Source organism: Myotis yumanensis, unplaced genomic scaffold, assembly GCF_028538775.1.
Source record: "Myotis yumanensis isolate MYYU_CA2020_CCGP unplaced genomic scaffold, mMyoYum1.0.hap1 SCAF_18, whole genome shotgun sequence".
Classification (NCBI taxonomy): Eukaryota; Metazoa; Chordata; class Mammalia; order Chiroptera; family Vespertilionidae; genus Myotis; species Myotis yumanensis.
In genome coordinates this window covers 10081164-10107754 of record NW_027223769.1, presented here as the reverse complement: position 1 = coordinate 10107754, position 26591 = coordinate 10081164, and the positions used below count along the sequence as shown (strand labels likewise).

The following is a 26591-nucleotide window of genomic DNA, read 5'->3' as shown; positions in this document are numbered from 1 at the left end:
TGTTACCTCCTTACTTACCCTTTCTGATTCTTTTCATTTGTTATTATCAATTTGGGTTATCATCTTATATCCTTCTTATTCCATTTAGCTTTGCTCCAACCTTTCTTCTACATAATGCTGTTGTCAAATACATTGTATTTCTATATATTACAATTATATATACACTAGAGGCTTGGTGTATGAAATTTGTGCACAGGAGAGAGGGTCCCTCAGCCCGGCCTGCACCCTCTCCAATCCAGGACCCCTCAGGGGATGTCCAACTGCCTCTCACAATCCGGGACCCCTGGCTCCTAACCGTTCACCTGCCTGTCTGCCTGATCACCCGTAACCACTTCTGCCTGCCTGCCTGACCACCCCTAACTGCTCCCCTGCTGGACTGATCGCCCCAAATCGCCCCTAATTGCCTCTGCCTCACCCACACCCGGGACCCAGGATTCCCTCCTCCAGCCAGTCGCATGCACCCGGGACTCGGGCTTCCCTCCCTCTGGCCTGCTGCAGACACCCAGGACCTGGGCCAGCTTTGCCCGGGCTGGCCACAGCCACAGGGGACCATGGGTGAGAGGCTTTGTCTGGGCTGCAGGTGCAGCCATTGGCGCCTGGGACCACGGGGTGTGTGGCTTGTCCCTCCCTTGGGCCGCAGGCACAGGAGCAGCTGTTGGCGCCCGGGACCATTGGGCAGGCGGCTTGTCCCTCTCCCAGGCTGCAGCCCCAGCTGCTGTCACCCTGGACTGCGGGGCGGGATGCTTGTCCCTCTCCCGGGCCGCAGCCCCAGGCACTGGCACCTGGGACCGCAGCATGGGCAGCTTGTCCCTCTCTGGGGCCTCAGGCGCAGGCGCAGGTGCAGCTGCTGGCACCTGTGACAGCAAGGGGGCGGCTTGTCCCTCTCCCGGCTGCAGCCAGGCTGGTCCCCATTCCTTTCTTGCGAGCTCATTTGTGCCTGGCTGGTCCCCATTTCTCTCTCCCCAGTGTTGAGTGTCTGAGCCTTTATGGCGTGATGGCATGAGGGTGTGATGACAATTTGCATATTAGCTCTTTATTATATAGGATTGTTTTTAAAATCAGTTTGGGAAATGCAAAAGAAATACAAAATTATATACTGTCTTTTGCAATTACTATATAATTACCATTACCAGTGGTGTGTGTGTGTGTGTATGTGTATGTGTGTGTATTCAAATTACTGTTTGGGTCACTTGCTTTCTGTATGAATATTTTTTGTCAGATAGGTGTGCTATCAACAAATTCCCTCAGGTTTTGTTTATCTGGGAATGTCTTTATTTTTAAAAGCTAATTTTATTGGATGTAAGATTTTTATTTGACAATATTTTACTTTCAACACTTTGAATATACCATCCCAGTGGCTTCTGGCCTCCATTGTTTCTGATGAAAAATCTGCTGTTAATCTTACTAGGGACTCCTTGTATCTGATGAATTGTTTTCTTTTGCTGCTTTCATAATTTTATCTTGTCTTAACTTGCAACATTTTCACTATGATATGTCTGAGTATGGATCTATTTGTTTATCATACTTGAAGTTTGTTGAGCTTCTTGATTATATATGCCAATGTGTGTATGTGTTTTTTTTATTAAGTTTGGAAAATTTTAGCCATTGTTGCTTCAAATACTTTTAATGTCTCTTTTCTCCTCTATTTTTGCTAATTCCATCATGTATATTTTGGTGCATATAATGGTGTTTCACATTTTTCTGAGGCTCTGTTCATTTCTTTTCTTTTTGTACTCTCGATACTTTTGATTGGAGAACCTATATTGATCTATCTTCAATTTCACTAAATTTACTTCTGCCAACTCAAATCTTCTGTTGAGCCTCTCTAGTAAAGTTTTTATTTTGATTTTTGTACTTTTCAACTCCCAAATTTCTATGTGTTGCTGTTAAGTAATTTTTTAAAAATATGTTTTTATTGATATTGAGAGAGAGAGGAAGAGGGAGGGAGAGAGAAACATCCACATGAGAAAGAAACATTGATCAGCTGCCTCCTGCACACGGCCCCTACTAGGTATCGAACCCAAAACTCAGGCATATGCCCTGGGAATCAAACCAGTGACCTCCTGGTGTATGGGCAGATGCTCAACCACTGAGCCACACTGGCCAGGCTGTTTAATATATGTTATCTCTTTCTTTATGTTCTCTATTTGATGCAACATTGTTATCATACTTTTATTTAATTCTTTTTTTAAAAAATACATTTTTATTTATTTGTTTTTTAGAGAGAGAGGAAGGGAAACAGAGAGACAGAAACATCGATGAGAGAGGAACATCATTGATTGGCTGCCTCCTGCATGGCCTTTACTGGGGATTGAGCCTGCAACTGAGGTACATGTCCTTGACCAGAATCAAACCTGGGACCTTTCAGTCTGAAGGCTGATGATTTATCCACTGAGCCATTCTGGCTAGGGCTTTTTAATTCTTTAAGCATGGTTTTCTTTAGTTCATTGAACATATTTATAGTAGCTGCTTTAAAGTTTTTGTCTGCTATTGAACCATATGGGGTCCTTCAATTCTATGTCTTTAAATATATTTATCTTTTTGACTTGTCAAAGAATAAGATGTATATTAAAGTATTTCATTAAAAATGTGGTTTTGTACATTTCCCCTTATATTTATAGCTTTTACCTTTATAAATTTTGATACTGTTATTAGGCACATAAAGGTTTTTTACTATTATGATGTTATTGAATATTGAGCAGCTATAAATTAATATTTATAAAATATGAATTATAAATAATGATATAACAAATATATACCTATCAAATTTAATAAAAAGGACATTATCACTAATTGCTTTACTTTTCATTTTGAAAAATGAATTTGGAAGATTTATGCTATCAGATATAAAAACATTATGTTACTATAAAATGTCAGTGTGGTATTAGCACAAGGGTAGAGAAATAGACTAATGGAACAGAACAGAGAGTCTAGAAATAGATCCATACATATATAGACACTTACTTTATAATAAAAGTGACAAATGCAGAGCAGTAGATGTGATTTGTAAAAGCTCTTATATTAATAGTAATCCTGTGTGTGTTATATATGTTATAAATATTTTCTCCCAGTTTGTAGTTTATCCTAAACTTTTTCCTTTTTGAGTCATGCAGATTTTTTTTTTTTAAATCTGTATGTGGCCAAGTCTATTAATATTTTCTTTTGGGAATTTTAGGTCTCATGAATTGTTTAGGAGGAACTTCCCCAATTCCAGTTTATAAAAAATGTTTCTTCTAGTGATTTTAAAAAATTATTTTATACTTAGATCCCTCATTCATCTAGAACTTATATTCATGAATAGTGTGTGGTAGGCATTTAACAAATAGCAACTGTCACATTTACTAACGGATCCTTTCTTTCCCCATGTAATTTAAAAGGCCACATTCTAAATTCCCTCATACAACTATCTCTGCTTTGGGGCTTTCTATTCTGTTCTCCTGGTTTATTTGTCAAACTTGGCCCAATATCATACTGTTTTAATAGCTATAACTGAATACTATATTTGACTTCTGGAAGGACAAGTGTTTAAGTAATCTTTAAGTATTCTGAGTCTAGATGGAGAGGTCTAGGGATGCACAGGCTGGGGCCAGGTAGAGCACCTAGATCTGATTCTAAAGAAATGTCTTTTGAGCTTGGCTCCATAGAAACAACCACAAAAACAGACTGGGCAGAACGATACTCTCCAGCTTCCACTGGGCCCCATGCTGCTCTGAAGTTTCACTTTTCCAGAGAATTTTCTCTTTCTAATTGTCTTAGCTCCAATTTCACACTTAAACAGCTCCGTAAAGCACCATCTCTTCATTTACTGCTCTAGAATGAACTTCCCTTCTATTTTACAGTGTGAAAACAAACCATAATACGGAAACTTCTCACGTTCCTAGTGGCGAAGCTACAAATTAGCACCTTTCCTCTTTCCTTCCTATTAAAATGGAAGGAGAGTTCCCCTCCCAAGTTCTATTAAGTGGGATCTGGCCCTATGCCCTGAGGGAATAGTTATTTTTTGTCCTATCTGTGTTTGAACATGCCTATCACTCTCACTTTAACACACACACACACACACACACACACACACACACACACACACATACACACACACTCTCTTTCTTTTACTCCAGATTTCCCTGAAACTATTTTGCCATCTCCTCTTGTTTAAAGTCAATTCTAGAAAAAAATTGTTTAAACGCATGGTTTATTCTCTTCCCACTTATTTCTTAGTCTTCCTTATTGTTAAATCTTTACTAATATTCCTTCCTCTGATCTTGCCCTCCTTCAATCTGTGTCTCACTGTAGTGGCCAGAATCATCCTTTAAGATGCAAATTTGGACATATAAGTTCCCTCATTAAGAAGCTTTCATGATTTTTTATTGACCTCAAGATAAGTTCCAAACTCCTTGACAAGTCTCCATCTTAAATCTCCTCAATCTCCTCAGCCCTCTCCAACCACAAACTCTGATGATACCATGCTACTCACTATGCCCCCGACTTCTTCCCCGGTTTTTATTTTCTCTTTGCCCTGGCTAACTCATACCTACTATAGTACGCCAGCAAGAAGATGGGAAGCCTTTTTTGACCAGCACTCCAAGACTAGATGAAGCAGCCCTACATTGTGTTTCCCTGGCACCAGGTATTCACCCAGATCACATGCAGCCCGTATCACACTTTTTACTTGTGTCTGTCTTCAGCTAGACTGAAAACTCTTGAGAGCAGGAATAATGTCTTAATCGCCATCTAACCCCAACATTAAGCGAAGTATCTAGCATATAGCAGACGGTGTATAGATATGAAATGAATGAATAAACAGCTCAGCATCATCTGTGACTTTTGTAACTGAAGAAGGCTGTTTATTTTGTGGTAAATAAAATCATAAAATGTACCATTTTAACCATTTTTAAGTTCATGTTCAGTAGTATTAAGTATATTTACATGTTGTAAAACAGATCTCTGGAACTTTATGTCTTGCAGAACTAGAACAATAATTCTTTTTCCCCTACCCCCAGCCTTAGCCACCATTCAGCTGTCTATATCTATGAATTAACTACTTAGATACCTCATATAATGGGATTATACAGTTTGTCATTTTGACGGCTTATTGAACTTAGTACAGCGTTCTCCTTTCTGAAGGCTGCATAGCATTCCATTGTATGTGTATGCTTACCCACTTGTCTACTGATGGGCATTTGGGATGCTCCACCCATTGGTGACTTTTTCATGATTTCCTGTATGACTATTGTTGTTGTTGTTGTTGTTAATCCTCACTTGACGATATTTTTTCCGTTGATTTTTAGGGAGAGTGGAAAGAGAGGGAAAGACTGAGAGAAACATCAATGTGAGAGAAACATTGATTGGTTGTCTCTTGCACAAGTCCTGACCAGGGCCCAGGCTGGGGAGGAGCCTGCAACCCAGGCACCGGCCCTTGACTGGAATCAAACCCGGGACCCTTTGGTCTGCAGGCCGATGTTCTATTCACTGAGCCAAACCAGCTAGGGCTTAATATATATATATATATATATATACATATACATATATATATATATATATATATATATATATGTATATATGTATATATATATATATGCATGTATGTATATATTGATTTCAGAGAGGAAGGGAGAGAGAGAGAGAGAGAGAGAGAGAGAGAGAGAGAGAGAGAGGAAGAAACATAAATGATGAGAGAGAACCATTGATCAGCTGCCTCCAGCATACCACCCCACTGGGGATGAGCCCAAAGCCAGGGCATGTGCCCTGATGGGAATGGAACCATGACCTTGTGGTTCATAGGTTGGTGCTCAACCACTGAACCACACCAGCAGGGCAATTTTCTATGATATTATAATTCTAATTTTTCACAAGCTTCTGATCCTACAATATTTAAATACAGTATTACAGATGCAAATATATGCTTTCTAGAAATATGAAAGGTTTTTAAAACACTAGAGGCCTGATGCATGAAATTCGTGCAGCCCTGGCTTCGTCTGGAAGGTTGGAAGGTCATCTGGAAGATCATCCAGACAGTTGTTCTGCTATTCAGCCTTCCGGTCTAATTAGCATGTTACCATTTTATTATTATAGATAAGCTTCTGTTGCTATTAAATAGTTATTCACACTTATTCTAAAAAAACTCTTGTCATTAAAATGTATGTATTTTAATATATATTTTATTGTATAAATCCTCATTTAAAAAGGAAATATGTGTAGGATTTGGTACAAGTTTAATTTATACAGAAGAATGAATCTAATCAGATCACTTTTTAAACTTAGGAGTATAATATTCTATATTAGAGGCTCAGTGCATGAATTCATGCACGGGTGGGGTCCGGTTGGCTCGCCCTGATCGGGGCCAATCTGGCTGGGCTGGCAGGAGGAGGGGATGAGGGAGGTTGGCCAGCTGGCCCCGCCCCCATCAGTGGGGGGGCATTGGCCGGGGGAGGGGTCGCAGTCCATTGGCCAGCCAGCCCTGTCCCCTGATCAAACTCCCGGTCGAACGGACAATTTGTATATTAGCTTTTATTATATAGGATAACATGTTATGTATCCCTTCCAAAGCTAAGTATATTTCTTTTTTAAAGAAGGAAGAACACAACTGATTTTGTTCAGAATGTCCAAACCTGTAGGGAATTTTTATGAGTGTATTTGAGCCAAACTGACAACACACCAGGAAACAAGATCTCAAATGCTCTGGAGAATGACAGTTTCACAGTTCTTTTTATAAATTTGGAATTAAGAAGGGAACATAAGGAAGATTACATGAAGGTGGGAGAGAAAGCAAGGTCGGGAAATCTCTATTATTGGGTACAAGATAGTTAACAAGATCATGGCTTCCTTGAGGGTGGTTATGCCTCTGAGAGGTCTGAAAAAGATTACTCTGGCATTTCAAAGGTGTGCTAACCTAGAGGCGCAAGAACAATGGACAGGGTTTGTTTAATTAAGATAAACCTTTTACTAAAGAAATTATAGGCGTGGGATGTGACTACTCACCATGACCTGTCCAGTTAGGAATTTGTGATCAGGTTACTCTGTGAGGTTACTTTCAGTCACTGATTTATTAAGGAGCCCCTTTTCATTCACGGTTCAAATAACAGACAGCCCAAGGAGACGTTTTTAATCAACACCTGAGATCAGGTGGGGTGGATAGAGTTCTATGCACTAATGGTCAAATTATAGTGCAATCCTTACAAATAGGCACTCAGCTCCTAGAGGGATAAGAAGACTAAAGAAAAAAAGGTGTCAAAAAATCCAATAATAGTCCTAGTCATAATCCTGTTACTTTTAAGGCAGTAACTTATGTTAGGCATATTTTTTCCTGTTAATTTTGAGAATTTGTTCACCACTGGTTGAGGCTCATTCAAATGGACATTTAGGTGAATTCTCTCTATTTTCCTGCTATTGTAAACAATAATATAATGTACTTCCTTATATTTTTTTGTATTATGATCTTCTTAAAATAAATGACTGAAATGGAATAGGTGGGTCAAAGGGTATGCACACTTCTAGGGTTTTTATTGCAAATTGCCAAATAACCTTTCAGAAAAGTTTTCACCAAACTACTCTCCCACTGACCATATAGGAATCGCCAATTTCCTTACCTTCTCACTAATGCCATTAACTAACATTCTCTTTGATTTATAGTCATAGACAAAATATAGGATCTCATTGATTTAATTGTATGTCTTTAGTAATAACATTTTTACATGTCCCAGGCCATTAATGTTTCTTTGTAAAAATGCTTGTTCATGTGCCTTGACCTTTTTTTTTTTCCTCAAAATATACTTTATTGGTTTTTTACAGAGAGGAAGGGAGAGGGATAGAGAGCTAGAAACATCAATGAGAGAGAAACATCGATCAGCTGCCTCCTGCACACCCTCTACTGGGGATATGCCCGCAACCAAGGTACATGCCCTTGACTGGAATCGAACCTGGGACCCTTCAGTCCACAGGCTGACGCTCCATCCACTGAGCCAAACCGGTTAGTAGGGCTGCCTTGACCTTTTAAATATTGTGCTCTTCATCTTTTGATTACTGATTTTTAAGAGTTTCTTGTATGATAAAGATATTCATACTTTGTTATATGCTGCAAATATTTTTGCAGTTTCTCATTTGTTAATGATTTATTTATGTGTATTTTTACATCCAAAAGTTTCAAAAGTTTATGTGATCAACTCTAGCAATTGTTTCTTTTGTCTTTTTGATTTGGAAGTCAAGCTTAAGTAACCGCTGAGTGGCACGTTCCTATCCCATAGGGGAGCAACTTGCTAACTTTTGGGGCAAGAGTTAGGTGCTAATGAGGGAAACTTTTCCTACTGCATTGTGTGCACAGAGAATCTTACCTGCCGCAGGCCATAACCAGTGGTGTCTGCCTAGTAACACAACGCGTGGTACAGGGGTGAGGGAGTTGTACCTGTCCCTTCTGCACAAGGGCTGCTTCCATGCCCAAAGCCCCAGCAGAAGCTGATCTGACCATGGAACAATGATCAAAATTAGGAAATTAACATGACACAACACTGTCAACAAATCTAAAGACCCAATTTGATTATCTCCAGTTATACCCTTAGTGTCTTTTTACAGCAATCCGGAATCCAGTCTAACATCCTGAGTTGCCTTTAATCATCATGTCTCCTTAGTCTCCTCCAATCCAAGACTATTTCTGATGTTTCTTTGTCTTTTAGAAGCTTAATATTTTTGAGGAATACTGGCCAGTTATTCATAGAATGTTCCTCCATTTGAGTTTATCTGATACTTTCTCATGATTAGATTGAGGTCATGCATTTGGCAAGGATGCCACAGAAATCATGTGCGTTTCTCCATGCATCATAACAGGGGCCACGATGTCTATATGTCATATTCCTGCTGATGTTTACTTTGAGCGCTTGGTCACAGTGATATCTCCCACGTTTCTCCACTGTACTGACATTATTATTCTTTTTCCCATTGTAATAAGTAAGAATGTTGTGAGGAGACACTTTGAGAATATGTAAATATCCTACTTCTCATTGTACTTTCGCCAATTGGTTTTAACATTCATTGATAAATTCATGCTTGCAACAATTATCACTGCAGTGTTGTCTAAAGATGATTTGCTATTTTAATCATTCTTTCTACATTTATTAATTGGGATTTGCCAGAGGGAAGACCTGTTTTTTCTCTGGCATTTATTTGTTTATTTAATTATTTATTTATGATAGTATGATATATATATATATATATATATATATATATATATATATATATATCATATATATTTATTTTATTCTGCAAGCTATCAGTCATGAACTATTATTTATTTTGTTACTCCAATTGCCCCAGATCTAGCCATTGGGAACTTCTCCAAAGTAACTTCTATGTTCTTTTGCTATGTATCCCCAACATTTTGTAAGCATTTCTTTACTTTTTGGCACCAGAAGACAGCCAGATTCTTGTCTTTTCCCTGCCCATTGCTGGAATCAACCAGTTCTCTAATGAGCCCTGGTTCCTCTCATTGTAGAGAGTCCTTCAGAAACCATGATATGGTCTCCGGGTGGAACCATTGCTTCTGGGGTGTCACTGCATCTGGGTCCTCTCAGTGGACACAGATATATATGTTCATTCTCTCACACACCTACACACATCCATATCTATTTCTCTATCAGTCGGTGCATATATTACAAACCACATTCATTCTGATAACCTCTGATTCCAGTCCAACACCACAGGATTCATTCTAGTTTTCCTCTTTCCTTATTTGTAACTCCTTTCTCCAACAAGAAGAAACTTGCCGTTATTATCCAAATGTATTTATTTATTTGCTCAATCCTAACACATACATAAGATAGTTTCAGAATTGCTACCATAACCACATCCCAGTTGGTGTTAACTATTTCGGAGGTGTGTGAAACCTTATCATGGTTCTCAGAGTCAAAGCTACACAAAAAGTTGCACTCACAGAGGTCTCACTCTCCCCTCATCCCTTCCATCCTCTTCCCACTCCCCATTCTTTTTTAAAAAAATATATTTTTATTGATTTCAGAGAGGAAGGAGAGAGAGAGAGAGAGAGAGAGAGAGAGAGAGAGAATAACATCAATGATGAGAGAGAATCTTCGATTGACTGCCTCCTGCACACCCCCCACTGGGAATCGGGCCCACATTGGTGATCGGGCCCACAACCCAGGCATGTGCCCTTGACTGAAATTGAACCTGGGACCCTTCAGTCCGAAGGCTGATGCTCTATACACTGAGCCAAACCAGCTAGGACTCCCCATTCTTTTTTACCCAACTCCCCTCCAACCCTTGTAGGTAATCAGTCTCATTAATTTCTGGTTTATTTTTTCTGTATTTCTTTTGCAAGAAGGATTCCCTGTGCAATCTTGATGGTAAGTGGACAAGTGCAATGGCCAAGGCCTTAAGGATGAGTTGCAATTTGATGTGTATGCTATTTTGTTGTATTGACAACAAGCTTCAAAACTTCACATGTCAAATTTGCTGAAGGTGTTAACATCATAGATATTTTTATGCTTAAAAATGTCGAATTTTGTGCCAAAAAAAGAGCATTTGTGGGAAGTTTTAATTCATTACTTTATTTTGAAGAAAAGTGCTGCTGAAAGTTATCGTATACTTCAGGAAGCTTATGGTGAACATTCTCCAACTCAAGATACTTGTGAACGCTGGTTTAAATGCTTTAAAAGTGATGATTTCGATGTAAAAGACAAAGAACATCCAGGTTAACCGAAAAAGTTTGAAGACCAACAATTACAAGCATTATTGGATGAAGATACGTGTCAAACTCAAAAACAACTTGCAGATAGATTAAACGTTGCTCAGCAAACAATTTCCGATCGTTTACAAGCAATGGGAAAGATTTTAAAGGAAGGAAAATGGGTGCCACATCAACTGAACGGAAGACAAATGGAAAATTGAAAAGTCATCAGTAAAATGTTGCTTCAACGGCACGAAAGAAAGTTGTTTTTGCATTGTATTGTGACTGGCGATGAAAAGTGGATTTATTTTGAGAATCCCAAATGCACAAAATCATGGGTTGATCCAGGTCAACCATCAACATCGACTGCAAGGCCAAATTGCTTTGGAAAGAAGACAATGCTCTGCGTTTGGTGGGATCAGGAAGGTGTGGTGTATTATGAGCTTCTAAAACCAGGTGAAACCATTAATACTGATCGCTACTGACAACAAATAATCAATTTGAACCACGCTTTGATCATAAAACGACCAGAATGGGCCAGAAGACATGCAAAGTAATTTTGCTTCATGATGACGCACCATCACACACTTCAAAACCAGTTAAAGACACATTAAAAGATCTTGCCTGGGAAGTATTAACCCACCCGCCGTATTCACCAGACCTTGCTCCTTCAGATTACCACTTGTTCCGATCAACGGCACATGCACTTTCTGAGCAGCACTTCAAAACGTACGAAGAAGTAGAAAATTGGGTCTCTGAATGGTTTGCCTCAAAACAAGGAAAGTTCTATTGGGACAGTATCCACAAACTACCTGAAAGATGGGGGAAATGTGTAGCTAGTGATGGACATTACTTTGAATAAAGCACTTTTGATGTTTCTCTTTAAATATCGTGTTTTCTTTTATTACAAAATCTGCATTATTAACTGGTACACTTGGTATATATCACAAACAAACAAACAAACAAACAACAACAAACCCTCCAAACTCACCCTCTTTTATTGTCAGTTTTGTTCTTCATAGGCACTGGAATAATTTGAATTACAATAATTCTGTAACAGGTAATCAGTGCTTATTCAGTGGAGTGAAGATGTAAGAATAAGACCCTCCTGGGCCCACAAAAGATACAGATGACCTCTCCTGATGTGCACAGATGCCACACCCCTCTTAGGTGCACAGATGACATGTATCTATCCTTGCATGCACAGACTATAGGCACTAGCCTCCAATGCACAGGTGATGCAGCAACGAGCTGTACCTATCTTCATCTGCTCACATGGCACACAGCGATTCTCCTGTGCACAGGTGTCATGTACTATTATTATTCTTAAGTGCACAGATCGTATGTCTTAACCCATGGGAACACAAAATCTGACACATGGAAAAGTGTTGTATAACGGACATTCACCGTTATTTGCTAACTGTTCAAGTCTAAATTATGTCAGATTTTTCTCTTTCATGAATAGGGCCCACTTATGAAATCTGGGGATGTCCTAAGACAACCATCTAGCATCTTAGCTATTATGATTCCAATAGTGGTTCCACAGGCAAAATTGAAGGTTTAAATATTGCCCTCAAGGATGGGGATCATATCACATGTGAAAGAACAAATCAATCAGCAGAGTGACGAAGGCTCCATCAGTGACGACAGTGTGGTCTGACATTTGAAATGGGTATTGATGGATTTGTCTGCTTAGCACTCCCTTTTCTGGGGAGTGCTTCTGCCATCGCCTCCATAGCTGGTAGGGTAGTACATCATGACATGCTCCCAGCCATTCAATCATTCCAGGCAGGAGCATTTAACCCAGCCGACCCAATCCCAGAGTCTTTGCCTAGCAGTGGTTCTCAGCCTTCCTAATGCCACGACCCTTTAATACAGTTCCTCATGTTGTGGTGACCCCCAACCATAAAATTATTTTCGTTGCTACTTCATAACTGTAATTTTGCTACTGTTATGAATCGTAATGTAAATATCTAATATGCAGGATGTATTTTCAGGGGTCGCCACCAACAGGTTGAGAACCGCTGGAAGGACTATGTAACAAGAACTAAAAAGAGAGTTAGCCTTTATTTAGTCAGGGGTCATGTGAAGAAAGTTTGTGTGCAGGCAGAAAGAATAATGAAACCAATAGGCACACAAACACATGCACACACAGACAAACATGAAGACCCTTGAGCCTTTGAGTTCGTGGTTCTGATGCCTCCTGGGTATTTCATGAAGTGTGTCTTAAAATCTTTGACCAAGTCCTTCTTTATGCTAACTCTAGTCACGGATGGTTTTCAGTTACTTCTAGTCAAAAATGTACTACTAATGACTGACAATTACTGTAATATTATTGCTAATGTACCACAATAAATATCTACTGAGATTCAAAACGGACAGATATCTCAATTCTCAAAATATTATAGATATGTTTCAGATCTCCTGTGAAAGGTGGTTAATTGGGTATATTAATTTTTCTGAAGTTTTCCAAATACACATTTATGCTAAATATTTAAGACACACTGAAGATAAAGTTAGATTTGCATAATGCACTTTTATTGATCCGGCTTTCAAACAAGAGATTTCAAATTACAAAATTTTTCCTCCACTCTACGGAAATAAATGAAATGATGAGTCATTCTACCAAGTGTGCTTCTGTGGTTATCATTGTTTACCTTTAGTTGCAGCCCCTTTACTTTTATTTTTTAATCTTTACTTTTGCAAATGTTTTATCATCTCTTTCCCGATTCCTCGAAACAGTCTTATGCGGAGAACTGGTTGGTCCCTATGGCCTGGGCGATGAAGAAACGTTTCCTCTTTCAAAGACTCTACTGTTTGGACGATAAGAATTGCTAAAGAGGAAGCAATCAAACCCATCGTGAGGGCTCCGTTCTCCACGGGCGCGCTTCCTGGTGTTAAGACGCTTTCAGATCCTCCAGTGAATTGACTTCGATAAAGCTGGACTGCCATTCATTTTTTGAGATCTCATCTCTCAATCTGTTCCCCTGCAGATACGACACCGAAATCCTCGAGAAACGTCAATTCGTTTCTCCCAACAACGAACCACAGTCTGCAGCGGTCACCAAGATGACATCCACACTAATCTTACGCCGGGACAATTTTGCTTCATTTATTTTTTAATGATGGACTTTACTACATTTGCCTTCACTGCCTTGAGGTCCAGGACTTCTCTCCAGGCTCCACCCGAGGGGCGCGGGCCATGGGCGGTCTGGCGTCGGCAGCGCCCACGTCCCAGGAGGGGAGTCTGGTGGGCGGTTCTGGGGCTGTCCCCGCAGGGGCGCTGAGGGGGGACTCCCGGGGGTGGGGGGGGACTGCCGGGGGTGGGGATGGGCGTGGGGACTGCCGGAGGACGCGGTGAAACCCAAACAGAGCTCGGTGATTCAATCAATCACCTCAGGACACTGTGTTTTCCAAAGAGAACGCTGCCTTCACAAAGCTACGCTTCTCCAACTTCCACAGAACCTTTCTCACGGCGGGGGACCCACAGCTCCAGGCGGCAGCCCCGCGCGAAGTGCGAGGTTACCGCGGGCCGCGGGCCCAGCGACCATCTGCTCCCACCACGCCCGCCAGCCCCGCCCCGCCTTGGCCCACGCCTCCGCCACGTGCCCGCCTCCCGCAGCCAGGCCGTCTGTGATTGGCTGGTGGTGCTGCCCATTGCGAGGGGAGGGCGCGTCGCCTGCAGGTCGACGCTCCCATTGGTCGTGCGGCGGCGGTAGCGCGCGCGGCCCGGGCGAGGAAGGGAAGCTGGTGGCTGCGGAACGGGCGGAGGCTGCAGGTTTCGTAACCGTCGCTCCTCCTCGCTGCGAGGCCTGGGTCGGGTCGGGCCGCGCCGCGCGGGGCCGCTCGGAGTGGAGGCCGCCTGGGGGCGGGCGGGCTGGAGGCGCAGGTAAGGAGGCCGCGGGCGGGCGGGCGGGAGGAGGACGAGGCGGAGGCCGCGGCGGAGCCCGCCGCTCGCGTGGGCGCGGGCCCAGCCCGAGGAGACCCAGAGCGGCCGGCAGGCCGGGCAGGGCCCGCGCAGCCGGCGTCGCGGGCGGCGGCCCCGCGCGGCGTCTGATGCAACCTGCGGGCAACACCCAGCGGACCTGTGAGCTCATCCCTGGCTGCCGCCCAGCGCCCCAGCGCCACCCGCGGACCCCCGCGCTCTCCCGGGCGCCCCTCGCCGCGGCCCGGGACGGGATGGAAGGCGAGATGCGCCCCCTCCAGAACCCAGCTCTGTGTGAACTGTGCGGTGTGACAAGGCCGGCTCGCATTGGCCCCTGCGGATAAAGGGTGTTCCCAGGGAGGCAGGCGGTGGACCGGATCCTATTTTAGTGCCACGGGATGGCTCCTGTCCCTCAGCACCGCTCCGTGTGGGGTCGTGCTGGATTCTGTTCAGTGATAAAGCGGCCAGGGCCAGCGGGTGATTTTTACGTAGTGACTTTACAGAAATACTGTGTGTCACTTAGGGACCTATAGCTTGAATACCCCGCTGTTTACGAATGAACGTAGGTAAGATGAATGTGCAGCAACCACGAGTTGAATAGAAAAGGGCAAGAAATGAAGCCCCTCCTTAGCGTGGTGGGGGGAGCTCAGCAGGAAGCAGCTACCGAGGTGTCCAAGGTGGAGAGGATGGAGTCGCAGGTTTGAGGGGAAGGATCACCTGTTCTGAGTAAGCTTGTATGTTTTCCTTCAGAAGGTTTACGTGTTGGTTTTCCTCTTGTCGGAGGTTTATGCTTGCTCTGGCATCTTATCAGTGTCAGTTTCAGAAAGGTTTTAACAGTGAGGGGCTGCACAAAAATTGGCAGTTCTGTCTCTGAGCCTACACCCCGTTGAATCCTTATTGAAGAGCGTGTCCCTTAATTCAGGTAGGATATGCAACTCCCACAAAAGTGTTTGAAGTAAAATACTATAAGGGCTTGCTTTACCAAGAAATTCTGCATCCAAGTTTTTGATATTTAGAAGTTAAAATCTGGTCAGCTATTGCCACTTGAGTGGTATTTGGGATAAGCGATTCTTAAAGTTAATTCCTTGTTTCCGGAAGAATTTACTGCAAACAAGGTTAAATAATTACAGGATGCGGATGAGCTGAATAATTTTTCAATTTCTTGATGCCTGCTTCTGGTGGCACACTTGGCTGACTCAGTCACCTTGAATACCTGCCTAAAAAACATGGGAACAAAACTTCATTTTTTCAGAATATCCTTTAAATTCATAAAAACACATCAGCAAGGTTATCTGATCATGGGGAGGTGGTTTCCTCCCTAGGAATTTTAACAGCACTTGGTGAAGATACTAGTAAATAGGACCTCATGGGGACTGAATTTGGACTTATGGTCTCAGATTGCCTCATCTGATCATGCATGATAAATGATAAATGCAGGTAGCCACAATTCCAGGTTTATTGCATGTTCTACCTTTTAGGCTGTCCAGTCCTATCAGTAAAAAAAATATTTTTTTTTAGCCTGGTCTCCTAATAGATCTGTATTTATAAACAATGGGTGTGTACTGTTGCTTTGTGTATTTTAAAATGACATCTAAAAAAGACAAATGAATGTACATTTCCTTTTCTTACTTATATACTCCCTGTACCCCCCTTCATGGACCCCTGTTTTTTGTCATGAAGCAAGCAATACAACTAAATAGAAACAATTGCTCATTTGAGTGTCTGTTGACTTTACTCACCTTGACTTCACTTGTAGTAAAAGTTGTCAGACCTTGGCCAACATGCCTAAGAATTTTAGATTATTAATTGGAAAACAATGGGACTAAGTAGAAATTAATGAAGGTTCTTAACTGAAATGAAGCAAAGACCAGATAAGAATGATGTTCACTGTATATATTGGGACTTGAGGTAGCCAGTGGAACTTTATTTTCCCACAAACAGGATCAAATCCAAGATATTAACCCTACACTTTAAGAAAGACTCTGAACTTTAGGTAGTAAGACCATGATATCTTATTCTTGATTTAATTGTGGTTATTTGAAGAGATTTTAATGCTAGAGTGTCCTATTTTTATATAAGACATTTATTTAAAAAATGTTTTCTCTTAGCCTTCTGAGCCTATATTCAACAAGTATTTCTTGAGCACCTCGCCTTGCACTAGATGCTGGGCATGTGGAAATGAAGACAGAGTTCTGCCTCTGGGTCTCTAGGGAGACACACTGTAGAGTTGGTATTGACAAAGAAACCAGGAAACAAATTGGACAGAAGCACAAAGAAAAGAGAAAGCAAGGACCATTTAGAGAACAGATGGTGATTCAGTATTGTTGAGGTGTGAACTATAAGGGAGCAGGGGCTAGACTAGAGGGAGGGTTAATACCTTGGATTTGATTTCGTGTTGTAGGAGCCACAGAAGAATTTTCAACAAGAGGGTGTGACACACTCAGAATTGAGTGTTAGATTGCTCTGGAGACAGTGGTTGGAGGGAACATTACTAAAGCAGAGGAGACTAGTGCCCCTGAGACATGATGTCAGCCTACGGTAATTCTGTGGCATTGGGATGGAGAGGGATGGTGGGTGTAAATTTTTTTCCCTGGGGTGGGGATAGAATTGTCACATATCAATGATTGAACAGGTTTGGAGCAAGGGTGAAACATCTGTAAATATTTTGGAGTGTAGACCTTCACTGAGGAAATGTGAGTGAATAATTTAATTTGGGGGACCAGGGAGGGATATCTGGTTGTACATATGTGGTGGTAGTGGGGAGGAGGGATGACATGAGGGTTAGGAAAATTCTTGACATGTTTATTTTCCCAAATGAAAAAATTTGATTTTTGTTTTACTCATTCTAACATTATGAGTTTTAAGTGTGTTACTGATTTGAATGAACATTACTTGAATTTAAAAAATGTTACCACTTAGTGTTCATTTTAAAAAAATAGATTTTTATTGATTTTAGAGAGGAAGGGAGATGGAGAGAGACATAAAAATATCAATGATGAGAGAATCATTGATTGTCTGCCTCCTGCACGCCCGTTACTGGGGATTGAGCCTGGAACCCAGGCTTGTGGCCTGACTTGGAATCAAACCATGACCTCCTGGTTCATAGGTTGACTCTCAATCACTGAGTCACACCAGGTGGGCTCAGTGTTTTTTGTTTTTGTTTTTTTTTAAAGATCCATTCTCTGCAGTAGTGGCTTTCAAACTTCAGTGTCATCAGAATCACTTGGAGGTCCTATTAAAACAAGATTGCTCAGCCCTGTTCCTGGAGCTCCTGATTCCTAGATCTGGGACAGCCTGAGAATTTGTAATTCTAACAAGTTCCCAAATGATGTTGCTGGTCCAAGGACCACACTTTGAGTATTACTGCTCTTCACTTTTTCTGCTGCTTCCTGCTTGAATGATTCACATGCAAGGAAACAAGGCGCCACCCTGCTTCCTGTTGACTGAACTCTGGAATAGTATTTGTCCACATAGGAGCAGACTTTCATCTAGGTTTGAATATCCAGATTTGAAATAAATGTATTTTTTTGCCTATTGTAGGTGCTCAAATGTTTGTGGAAGGAACAAAAGCATAAATAACAGTGTAAACTGTAAAATGTGTAAATTTTAGAGGCAGTTACTTGCTTAGTATAAAATCAAAATTGGTAATCTGTTAGGAGTTGTCTTTAAGACCATTTGGCTCCTTTCACTTGGTTCATTTTTCCTTAATGGATATCTCTTCACTTTAAGAGCTACTTTCTTGGCTTGCTTTAGTTGAAGGACTTAAAAAAACAACAACATAGTTTCTTAGTTCTTTTTATTATCTCCAAATTTCCTCTTCTCACAGTTTTAACAGTTTGATGATTTACTCTTTGTTTTTCAAGCCAAAGGGCTCATTTTTCAAAACCTCGCCTACTATGTTCAGCCTAGTACTTTGCTTGGCAAGATGAGTCAGACTAAGGTAAAAGAGCCCTTTCCTATCTTTGGGTACAAAAATGGGCCCAGCCCTTGCCGGTTTGGCTCAGTGGATAGAGTGTCTGTCTGCAGACTGAAGGGTCCTGGGTTTGATCCCGGCCAAGGGCACATGACCAGGTTGTGGGCTCAGTTCCCAGTGGGAGGTGTGCAGGAAGCAACCAATCAGTGATTCTCTTTCATTGATGTTTCTATCTCTTTCCCTTCCCTTTCCTCTCTGAAATCAATAAAAATATGTAAAGAAAATGGGCACGAACGTCACTGAGGTTGGAGTCTTTAATAAGAGTTTTTAGTGACTGCAGTTGGTGGTGTATTGTCAGTCAGAAGGCATTTTACCATTCTACATATCCCATTGTTATTGCTGAGTTGACTGTAGAGATTAGCTTTAAAGACTCATAAAAATATAAGTGGTATATGCAAAATAAAAAGATAGGATGAACATGATTATGATTGTTGAGATGATCCAAGGAGGTGTTAAATTAGTTCTTAAAAATTGAGTAAAACACTTACGTTCACTTTCTACCAAATAGATAATTATCTGGGGAAATTGTGAAGTGTCCATTATTAAAGATATGCTTGGAGTAGATATCCATTATGGGTTGGAAGGAAGCTTTCTTGCTGTAGTACTGGAGTGAAACAGATGACCCACTAGCTCAAGGCTGCCTGCGTGGCTTTAAAAACAGTTGAAAGTAATGATATATGGACTTAAAATTTTTTTTTGGTTATCAAATGATTTTTAACTGAAATATTTTCCTTTGTGGTTCTTTATTTTATTGATTTTGGAGAGAGAGGGGGAGGGAAGAGAGAAATAAATATCGATTTATTGTTCCAGTTACTTAAGCATTCATCGGTTGATTCTTGTATGTGCCCAAAATGGTTTGTACCCAAACCTCCAACCTTGCCATATTGGGATGACACTCTAACCAACTGAGCTACCCTACCAGGGCCTTCCTTTGTAGTTCTTAACTAGCTGGGCATTCCATTGCACCACTGTTGATGTCATCTATGATGTTGTGAGGGTGGTGGCCATCAACATTTCAGTCCACAGATTGGGCAGTCCCCAGGATCTCTTTAAGATTCCAGAGCGTTCTCTAGCTAAAGATTGGGCAATGTTGACAATCTCATCAAAAGTGGTATTTTCACTGTGCTTAATGTTTAATTGCTTCTTTCTGCCTCTTGCTTTGATGATCAGGGCAGAGGCAGAAGGTACTACTCAATCTGGGCCTCTCTGTTCTGAATGGTCAGTTTCATTGTAGTCCTCAGACCCTTCCAATCACCAGTTGCTTTGGTGATGCCATCACCAACCTTTTTTGAAGTCAGACCCAGGGAGTCTATCTTGGGGACCAGGACAGACATGGCACTGACTTCCTCACTGGTGTAATTCAAGTATATGATTGTGATCTTGTTGGGGTTGAACTTTGGCAGCATGGGGCAGATGGCTGGTGTTGGATGAACCTGGATTCTGGATGACTGAAGAAAGGCTTATAGGCTTCCTCCGAGTCAAAAACCGAAAGGGTATATGGACTTTTTAAAAGTAAAGATTTAAAAAAGCAAACATATAGACAGCGTGTACACAGAAGTGCCTGGCTAAAGGTTTGGGTGAACCTTTACTGATGTTACTGACTTTTTCTGAGGAACTGTGAGGTGGTCTCATTTCAGGCATTTCCTAATTCTGGCTCCAGGTTTCTCCATGATACAGTTTTAGCAGTTTTGTGAAAAGAGAACAAGATTGTTTTATGGTTCATAATACTATGTTCTAAATTTTTAAGCATGTTATGACTTCTTAGTGGACACGATTCATTCAGCTTAGCCAGTTTGTCTTGAAGTGGCTTTGTGATGATAGGATAGGTATGCTTTTTGACACATCTTGAGGCAATTGTAGTGACCTAGTTGAATTTATAGTAGTCCAAATATGACTAGTTTTTGAAACTGGCTTTATTTCTGCAGGCAGCACTACAGTTATTTCAGAACTGGCATGTCCTCTGGTTCCTCCGGCAGTGTGAAGTGGGTGCAGGCACTGCAGTTGCTCGGTCTCTGTCTAGCCTGAGCCCCCGTACTTGCACTTTAGGGCTTTTGTTTTTTTCCTGGTGGTTTTAGTTTGACTATGTTTAGATGTATTTCTTAATTATGCCAAGAAGAAAAAAACCACTATTAGAAGCATGGTGGAATGGGGAAGAATATTGGGTGTCTCAAAGCTTCTTAATTTATGATTCAAGAAACTAACTTAGGAAATCTCTGTAAACTACTAATATTTGAAATCATTAAAAAAAAAACACCAAACACCCCACCTTTTCAGAATATCTCATAAAACATCCTCTGGGAGAAAAGTCAAGTCCTTGAAGACTCACTCTCTGCATACTGGAATAAGGAACGTGCATCGATCCTAGGACAGTATTCCTGATGAATACTGGAGTGGGGGCATTCTGCTGCAGCATTCTATTTTGACTTCAACCAACAATTGAAATGTACCCCCCCCCCCCCCCCGCCCCTTTCATTGCAGGTGTCTCTTCTATTATAATTGAACTCAGCTATTCCCTGTTCAAATCAAAATCTCAAATTTCTCTCTGGCAGATTGCCGAGTACTATTAGTTCATATGTGCTGCCTAATTAGTGGTGTTCTTGTGTTTTTCCTCCCATTTTTGAAAATAGTCACAGATGGGCAATGCCCTCAGGGATTCAGGTGGGCTGCATTTGGCCTTATGGTGTTTCTGTAGTAACTTACCTTTCTTAATATATGATTTAGACTTTTGAAACATTGGAACAGTTGGCAGTCGCTGTAGACTTTTCCCAGCATAATTAATGTTGGCCTGCTGTTAGGTACATGCAAGTTTATTCTCATTTGATCTTGTCATTTCAAATATTTTAATGCAGTTTATTCTTTAACTAGGTACATGTGAAGATTCCTTGGCTGTGCAGAGTGGAAACCATTGATTGTCGTGCCCTCATTTCTGCCTGTTCAGTGTTGGCAAGAGAGAGTGCCCAAATGAGCAAGATATCGCAGCAGAACAGTACTCCAGGAGTGAATGGAATAAGTGTTATTCATACTCCGGCTCATGCCAGCGGCTTACAGCAGGTTCCTCAACTGGTGCCCGCTGGCCCTGGGGGAGGAGGTAAGGCTGTGCCTCCAAGCAAGCAAAGTAAAAAGAGTTCACCCATGGATCGAAACAGTGATGAGTATCGTCAACGCAGAGAGAGGAACAACATGGCTGTGAAAAAGAGCAGGTTGAAAAGCAAGCAGAAAGCACAGGATACCCTGCAGAGAGTGAATCAGCTCAAAGAAGAGAATGAACGGTTGGAAGCAAAAATTAAATTGCTGACTAAGGAATTAAGTGTACTGAAAGATTTGTTTCTTGAGCATGCGCACAACCTTGCAGACAACGTGCAACCTAGTAGCACTGAAAATATGACAAGTTCTGATAATGCAGGACAGTAGACTGCACCTCTTCCCAACTTCACAACTTGTGGCTTGAACATGAAAGGTGTTGACAACCTACACCACTCATATCAATGGCTGAACATTGTCTTGTTCCATTACCCAAAAGATCCATTGAAGGTTGTTTTCTAGGATCAGCACTGAAGAGTTAATTAGCTAAAATTATTAGCCATGTAGTTAAAATTTCTGGTTTTAAATGATATTGGGATAAAGAAACAAATTTTTAAGGTATATGGTAAAAAAAAAAAAAAAAAAGTCCCAGACCTGGATGTTCTTAATAAATCCTGACTTCCCAAGAAATGTTTTTTTTTAAGGTTGACAAAAGGAATGAGGAATTGGCAGGTCATGCAGAAGATTCTGGATTTTAATGGAAATGGTTAATTGGATTAAGAAAAGTTGAATGCTGTTTGTGATAATCTATTTGTGATTTCATTCTAAATTATGTATTAAAAATCCTTAGGGCTGTAGAAACCAACCACTTTGTAATTTGGAATGATGTTATGTATAGCATAAACCTTGGTTTAGCATAGGTAGTACTGTTTCCCCAACAAGTACAAGTTTTTGAGTAGCAGTGTCAGGTTAAGTAAAGAAACCCCATTGCATTTTAAAGGCAGTATGTAGCCATTTGGTTTAAAAATATAACACTTAGGGAACAAATAGGTTTTTAAGAAATAAAAGTAAAGAATATTAGAATTATGCTTTTGGGATACCCTTTGGGTTATTAGATTGGCATTTTTTAGTATTTTTATAAACACCACCAAACAACTCAGTAGTTTAGAGAAACCTATGTGCTAAAATTTTAGTTTTTGCAGATGCTAGTAAAGGAAGCATTTTTAAAAAATACCATTTTGACAGCCAAATTAGTATAGATAAAGTCTTAGTAGTTTGATCACAGAAGCTACTGATTAGTATTTGGAAATAACAATTCAGCAGGTATTTTCACCTGTGTTGAAATATCTGCCATGTGGCCATGAGTTTTAAAGGCAAAAACTTCTTGGAAGGATTATTTGAACTTAACCAAGTGATTATTAGAAAAATGCTTAATCAACTCCCAAAACTATAGTCTAAGAAAACTTGAAAGTATAAGGTTTAACCTTTAATTTATTTCACTTAAATGCATCTTTTTATATTTTTGTGATATTTCTTTTTCTAGTTAGTGAACTGTTCTTCCACACTTTTTGTACCACTGCTTCTGTTTAGTTATTTGTATACTTTTATATCCCATAAATTATTTTAGAAAGAAAATACTGATAAAACTCAGGATATTGACATTTTTATTGAGACTAAAAAAATGGCAGTCACTCAAGTCGGGAATCTCTAGTCTGGTTTGTATTAATGTTGGTAGTTTTTTATTGTCCTTGTTGACTTTTTTTTTTTTTTAATCAGCACAATTCTAGCTAAACTATTTTGGCTCTGTTGGGTTATTTTTTTCTCTCTTTTGTGTGTGTGTTTGTGTTTGAGTGTGTGTACACGTACCTGGGCTCGTGACAAGAGACTGAGTCCTGTCTGATGAAAAAGTTAGTGTTACCAGGTATCTCATTTGAACTTGGTTATTTTTGATCACATTGCTGTTTCATACTAGGACCTGGGACAATGTAACCAGCATGTAATTCAAGTTGTCCCCTTGGATTGATGGAAGAGTGCTGTCTGTGCTCTTCTCCTGTGCAGAAGACATCACAGTGCTCTGAAACTCAGCAATTAATAAGGCCATGAGTCCTTTTGCAAATGACAGGAGCCTACTGTTGTTCCATGAGAGCCACTGTCCCAAGAGGGTTTACTCCCTATAGAGCCAGGAGACAGAATAGGGGCTTCCATTAGGGTCCAACACCAGTTTACTTTGGGTTGGAGTAGTGACCTACTGGTAATGGGTGTTTTGAATAACGAACTAGGACAGAGGTCACCAACCAGTGGTCTGTGGACCACTGGTGGTTCGTGAGGTCGGAAAGGTTGGTGACCGCTGATCTAGGAGATACCCACAGATCCTACTGAATCTTTAATAGCTGATCAATGTTATATAATTAACCTAATTGGAGATGCAGTTAGGTCACTTGAATCCTTAAGCACCTATAGTAGGTGTTACAGACATTTTAATCTCTTATTTACTAAAAAATATCTTTCAGAAATTGATGTCACCATGGAATTAATGGTTACCAGTTATATGAATTGACTTAACTCTCTTAGAAAAGAAGCTTTAGGAAAATCATTAGGAGTGTGTACTCAATATTTCAAATCAGAACCAAAAATTGGAAATTTGGAAGAATGGGTTCAAGCTTTCTTGTTACCTATGCAAAATTAAAACTTGAGCACAAGCAGTCCTTTGTGCATAGGACAAAAATGTTAACCATTGTCGACTATATTACTGAAGTGTTTGGGAATGAAAGCTTTTAGTTTGATAGGTTTATCAGTATAAAACTGAGGTTAAGTATAGGGAATGGTAAGTTTAGAGCTTTGGGAACTATAAAGTGACTTTTGTAATGTTTGTTTGTAGGTTACTTGTGAACCATTAGGATTTGATCTGCCTTTGCTGGCAGGTCCAGTCATTTAGGAATTAGGCTTCAGTATATAAATTTCTAGCTGTACCCCGAGTCTCCCAGGATGGGTGCTTTCTGATTGGTCTTGGCTGCAGGTGGTGAGATCAAGAGCAGCTCTTTCTGGTGTCTGGCCCCTTTCAGTTTTTTGGGGTGTGAGCTAAGATACTTGGGACATTCTTACTAAGAAGTGGTAAGATTTTAATAAAATATGACCGGAAAATGGTCACATGACCAGTCATGAATGTGAAAGTCTCATATTTACATTAAAAAGTAGAAGTATGTACAATATAATATTTGATGATAAAGGAAATCATAGTTTTTGATATTTCTTAATCCCCATTAGAGGGCTTGAAGCTATGAACCTGAACAACCCAATTAGCACTCAAGTGCTTTTTGATGCCTTAGAAATAGGGGAAAAAAATTTTTGTTTGACAAAAGCTAGAAAGGAGAAAGTCCATTCTACAGCTGTTAGACCTGCCTCTCAGGAAAAAGTACTTGTTCTTTTTGTTCCTGGCTTTCCTCAGTTTGTGAGAATACTCTATTTTTTTAAATATAATTTTATTTCTTTCAATGAATTTGAAATAAAAAAACTTTGGAATAATGACTATTTCATTGTGGGTTTCTTTATACCAAGAAAATGTCCAAATGTTAAACAGCTCTGAAGAGCAGGCAGGTACCCTGCTGTCTCCTGTTCCCAGCCTAGGGCAGGGCTGAGGTGGGGGTGGGAGGGACAAGCAGGGGTGTTTGGCCCAAGATTAGATTTCGCTTAATGGATAGGAATATAGTTTCCTGTGAATGCCTTTAGTTATATTCTTTATCACCTAGTCTAATCTAAAAATGTATATTAGACTAGAGAGAGCAATAACGGGTGTTCCCGCTGAGACACAGGTATTTTGGTTGTAGGTCCTTACTATTCATCACTGAATATTTCTTGCCACTCCCTTCTGGTTCCCATTTCCAGAGTGGTAGGAAATTTGTTCATAACATAGGAATGTCAAAGTGAGGCTTTTCCTTTAGTGATACAATTTATGGTATGTAGATACAGTCTTCATTAACATGATGCCATAGAGTGTCAATAGAAATGAATTCATAAATATTGAGTCCAATAAGCTGGCTTGAATGTTTCAAGAGAAGATTCATTTAGATACATTTCTTCTATGATCCTTCAATTATTTGTGTCTTGGGAAATATCTACTTATTGCATCTTAATGAAAATTATAGTACAGTAATCATTTCTATGGGTAATATGTCCCATCTCATTTTAATGAATTAGTTGTAATTTAGAATCCAGTATCTTGTCTTAGGGAATTTCATAGACATAATTTGTGAAGGTGCCAGCTCTTTTTTATTTTATTTTTTAAATCTTTATTGTTGAGAGTAATATAGAAGTGTCCCCCCCACCTGCCCCCATCAGGTTTCCGTCCCACCCCAGGCCTTCACCCCCCTACTGTCTGTGTCCATAGGTAAGATCTTTGGTTAATCTCTTCCCACCCCACCCCCTTCCCTCTGAGATTTGTCAATCTGTTCCATGCTTCCATACCTCTGATTTTATTTTTTTCACGTTTATTTTGTTCATTAGATTTCATGTTCATTTATATTGATTTTTAGATTCAATTGTTGATATGTATTTGTTGCTATTGTTCATCTTTTTAATCCCTTCCTTTTCCTCTTCCTCTTAAAGAATACCCTTCAACATGGTTTGGTGGTGATGGACTCCTTTAGCTTTTTCTTGTTTGTGAAGCTCTTTATCTGACCCTCAATTCTAAATGAGAGCTTTGCTGGGAAATCTTGGTTGTAGGTCCTTACTGTTAATCACTTTGAATATTTCTTGCTATTCCCTTCTGGCCTGCAAAGTTTTGTTGAGAAGTCAGCTCACAGTCGTATGGGTGCTACCTTGTTGGTAACTAACTGCTTTTCTCTTGCAGCTTATAAGATTCTCTCTTTGTTTTTAACCCTTGGCATTTTAATTATGACGTGTCTTGGTGTAGGCTTCTCTTGTTTGGAACTCTGCATTTACTGGACTTACAAGTCTATTTCTTTCACCTGGTAGGGGAAGTTTTCTGTCATTATTTCTTTAAATAGGTT

The 26591-nt window shown here is 40.4% G+C and overlaps 1 protein-coding gene and 1 pseudogene across 1 annotated transcript; one reads left to right on the top strand and one right to left on the bottom strand.

Annotated features, from left to right (window-relative positions):
- The first annotated feature begins 14467 nt into the window (after positions 1–14467).
- On the top strand, positions 14468–25110 carry CEBPG (CCAAT enhancer binding protein gamma). The gene is made up of 2 exons (XM_070397769.1): positions 14468–14555; positions 21430–25110. Exon 2 carries the CDS (start codon positions 21526–21528, stop codon positions 21973–21975), a length of 450 nt encoding a protein of 149 aa, XP_070253870.1. The 5' UTR covers positions 14468–14555; positions 21430–21525; the 3' UTR covers positions 21976–25110.
- LOC138996668 (large ribosomal subunit protein uL11-like) lies at positions 19505–19970 on the bottom strand (annotated as a pseudogene).
- Positions 25111–26591: the final 1481 nt, after the last annotated feature.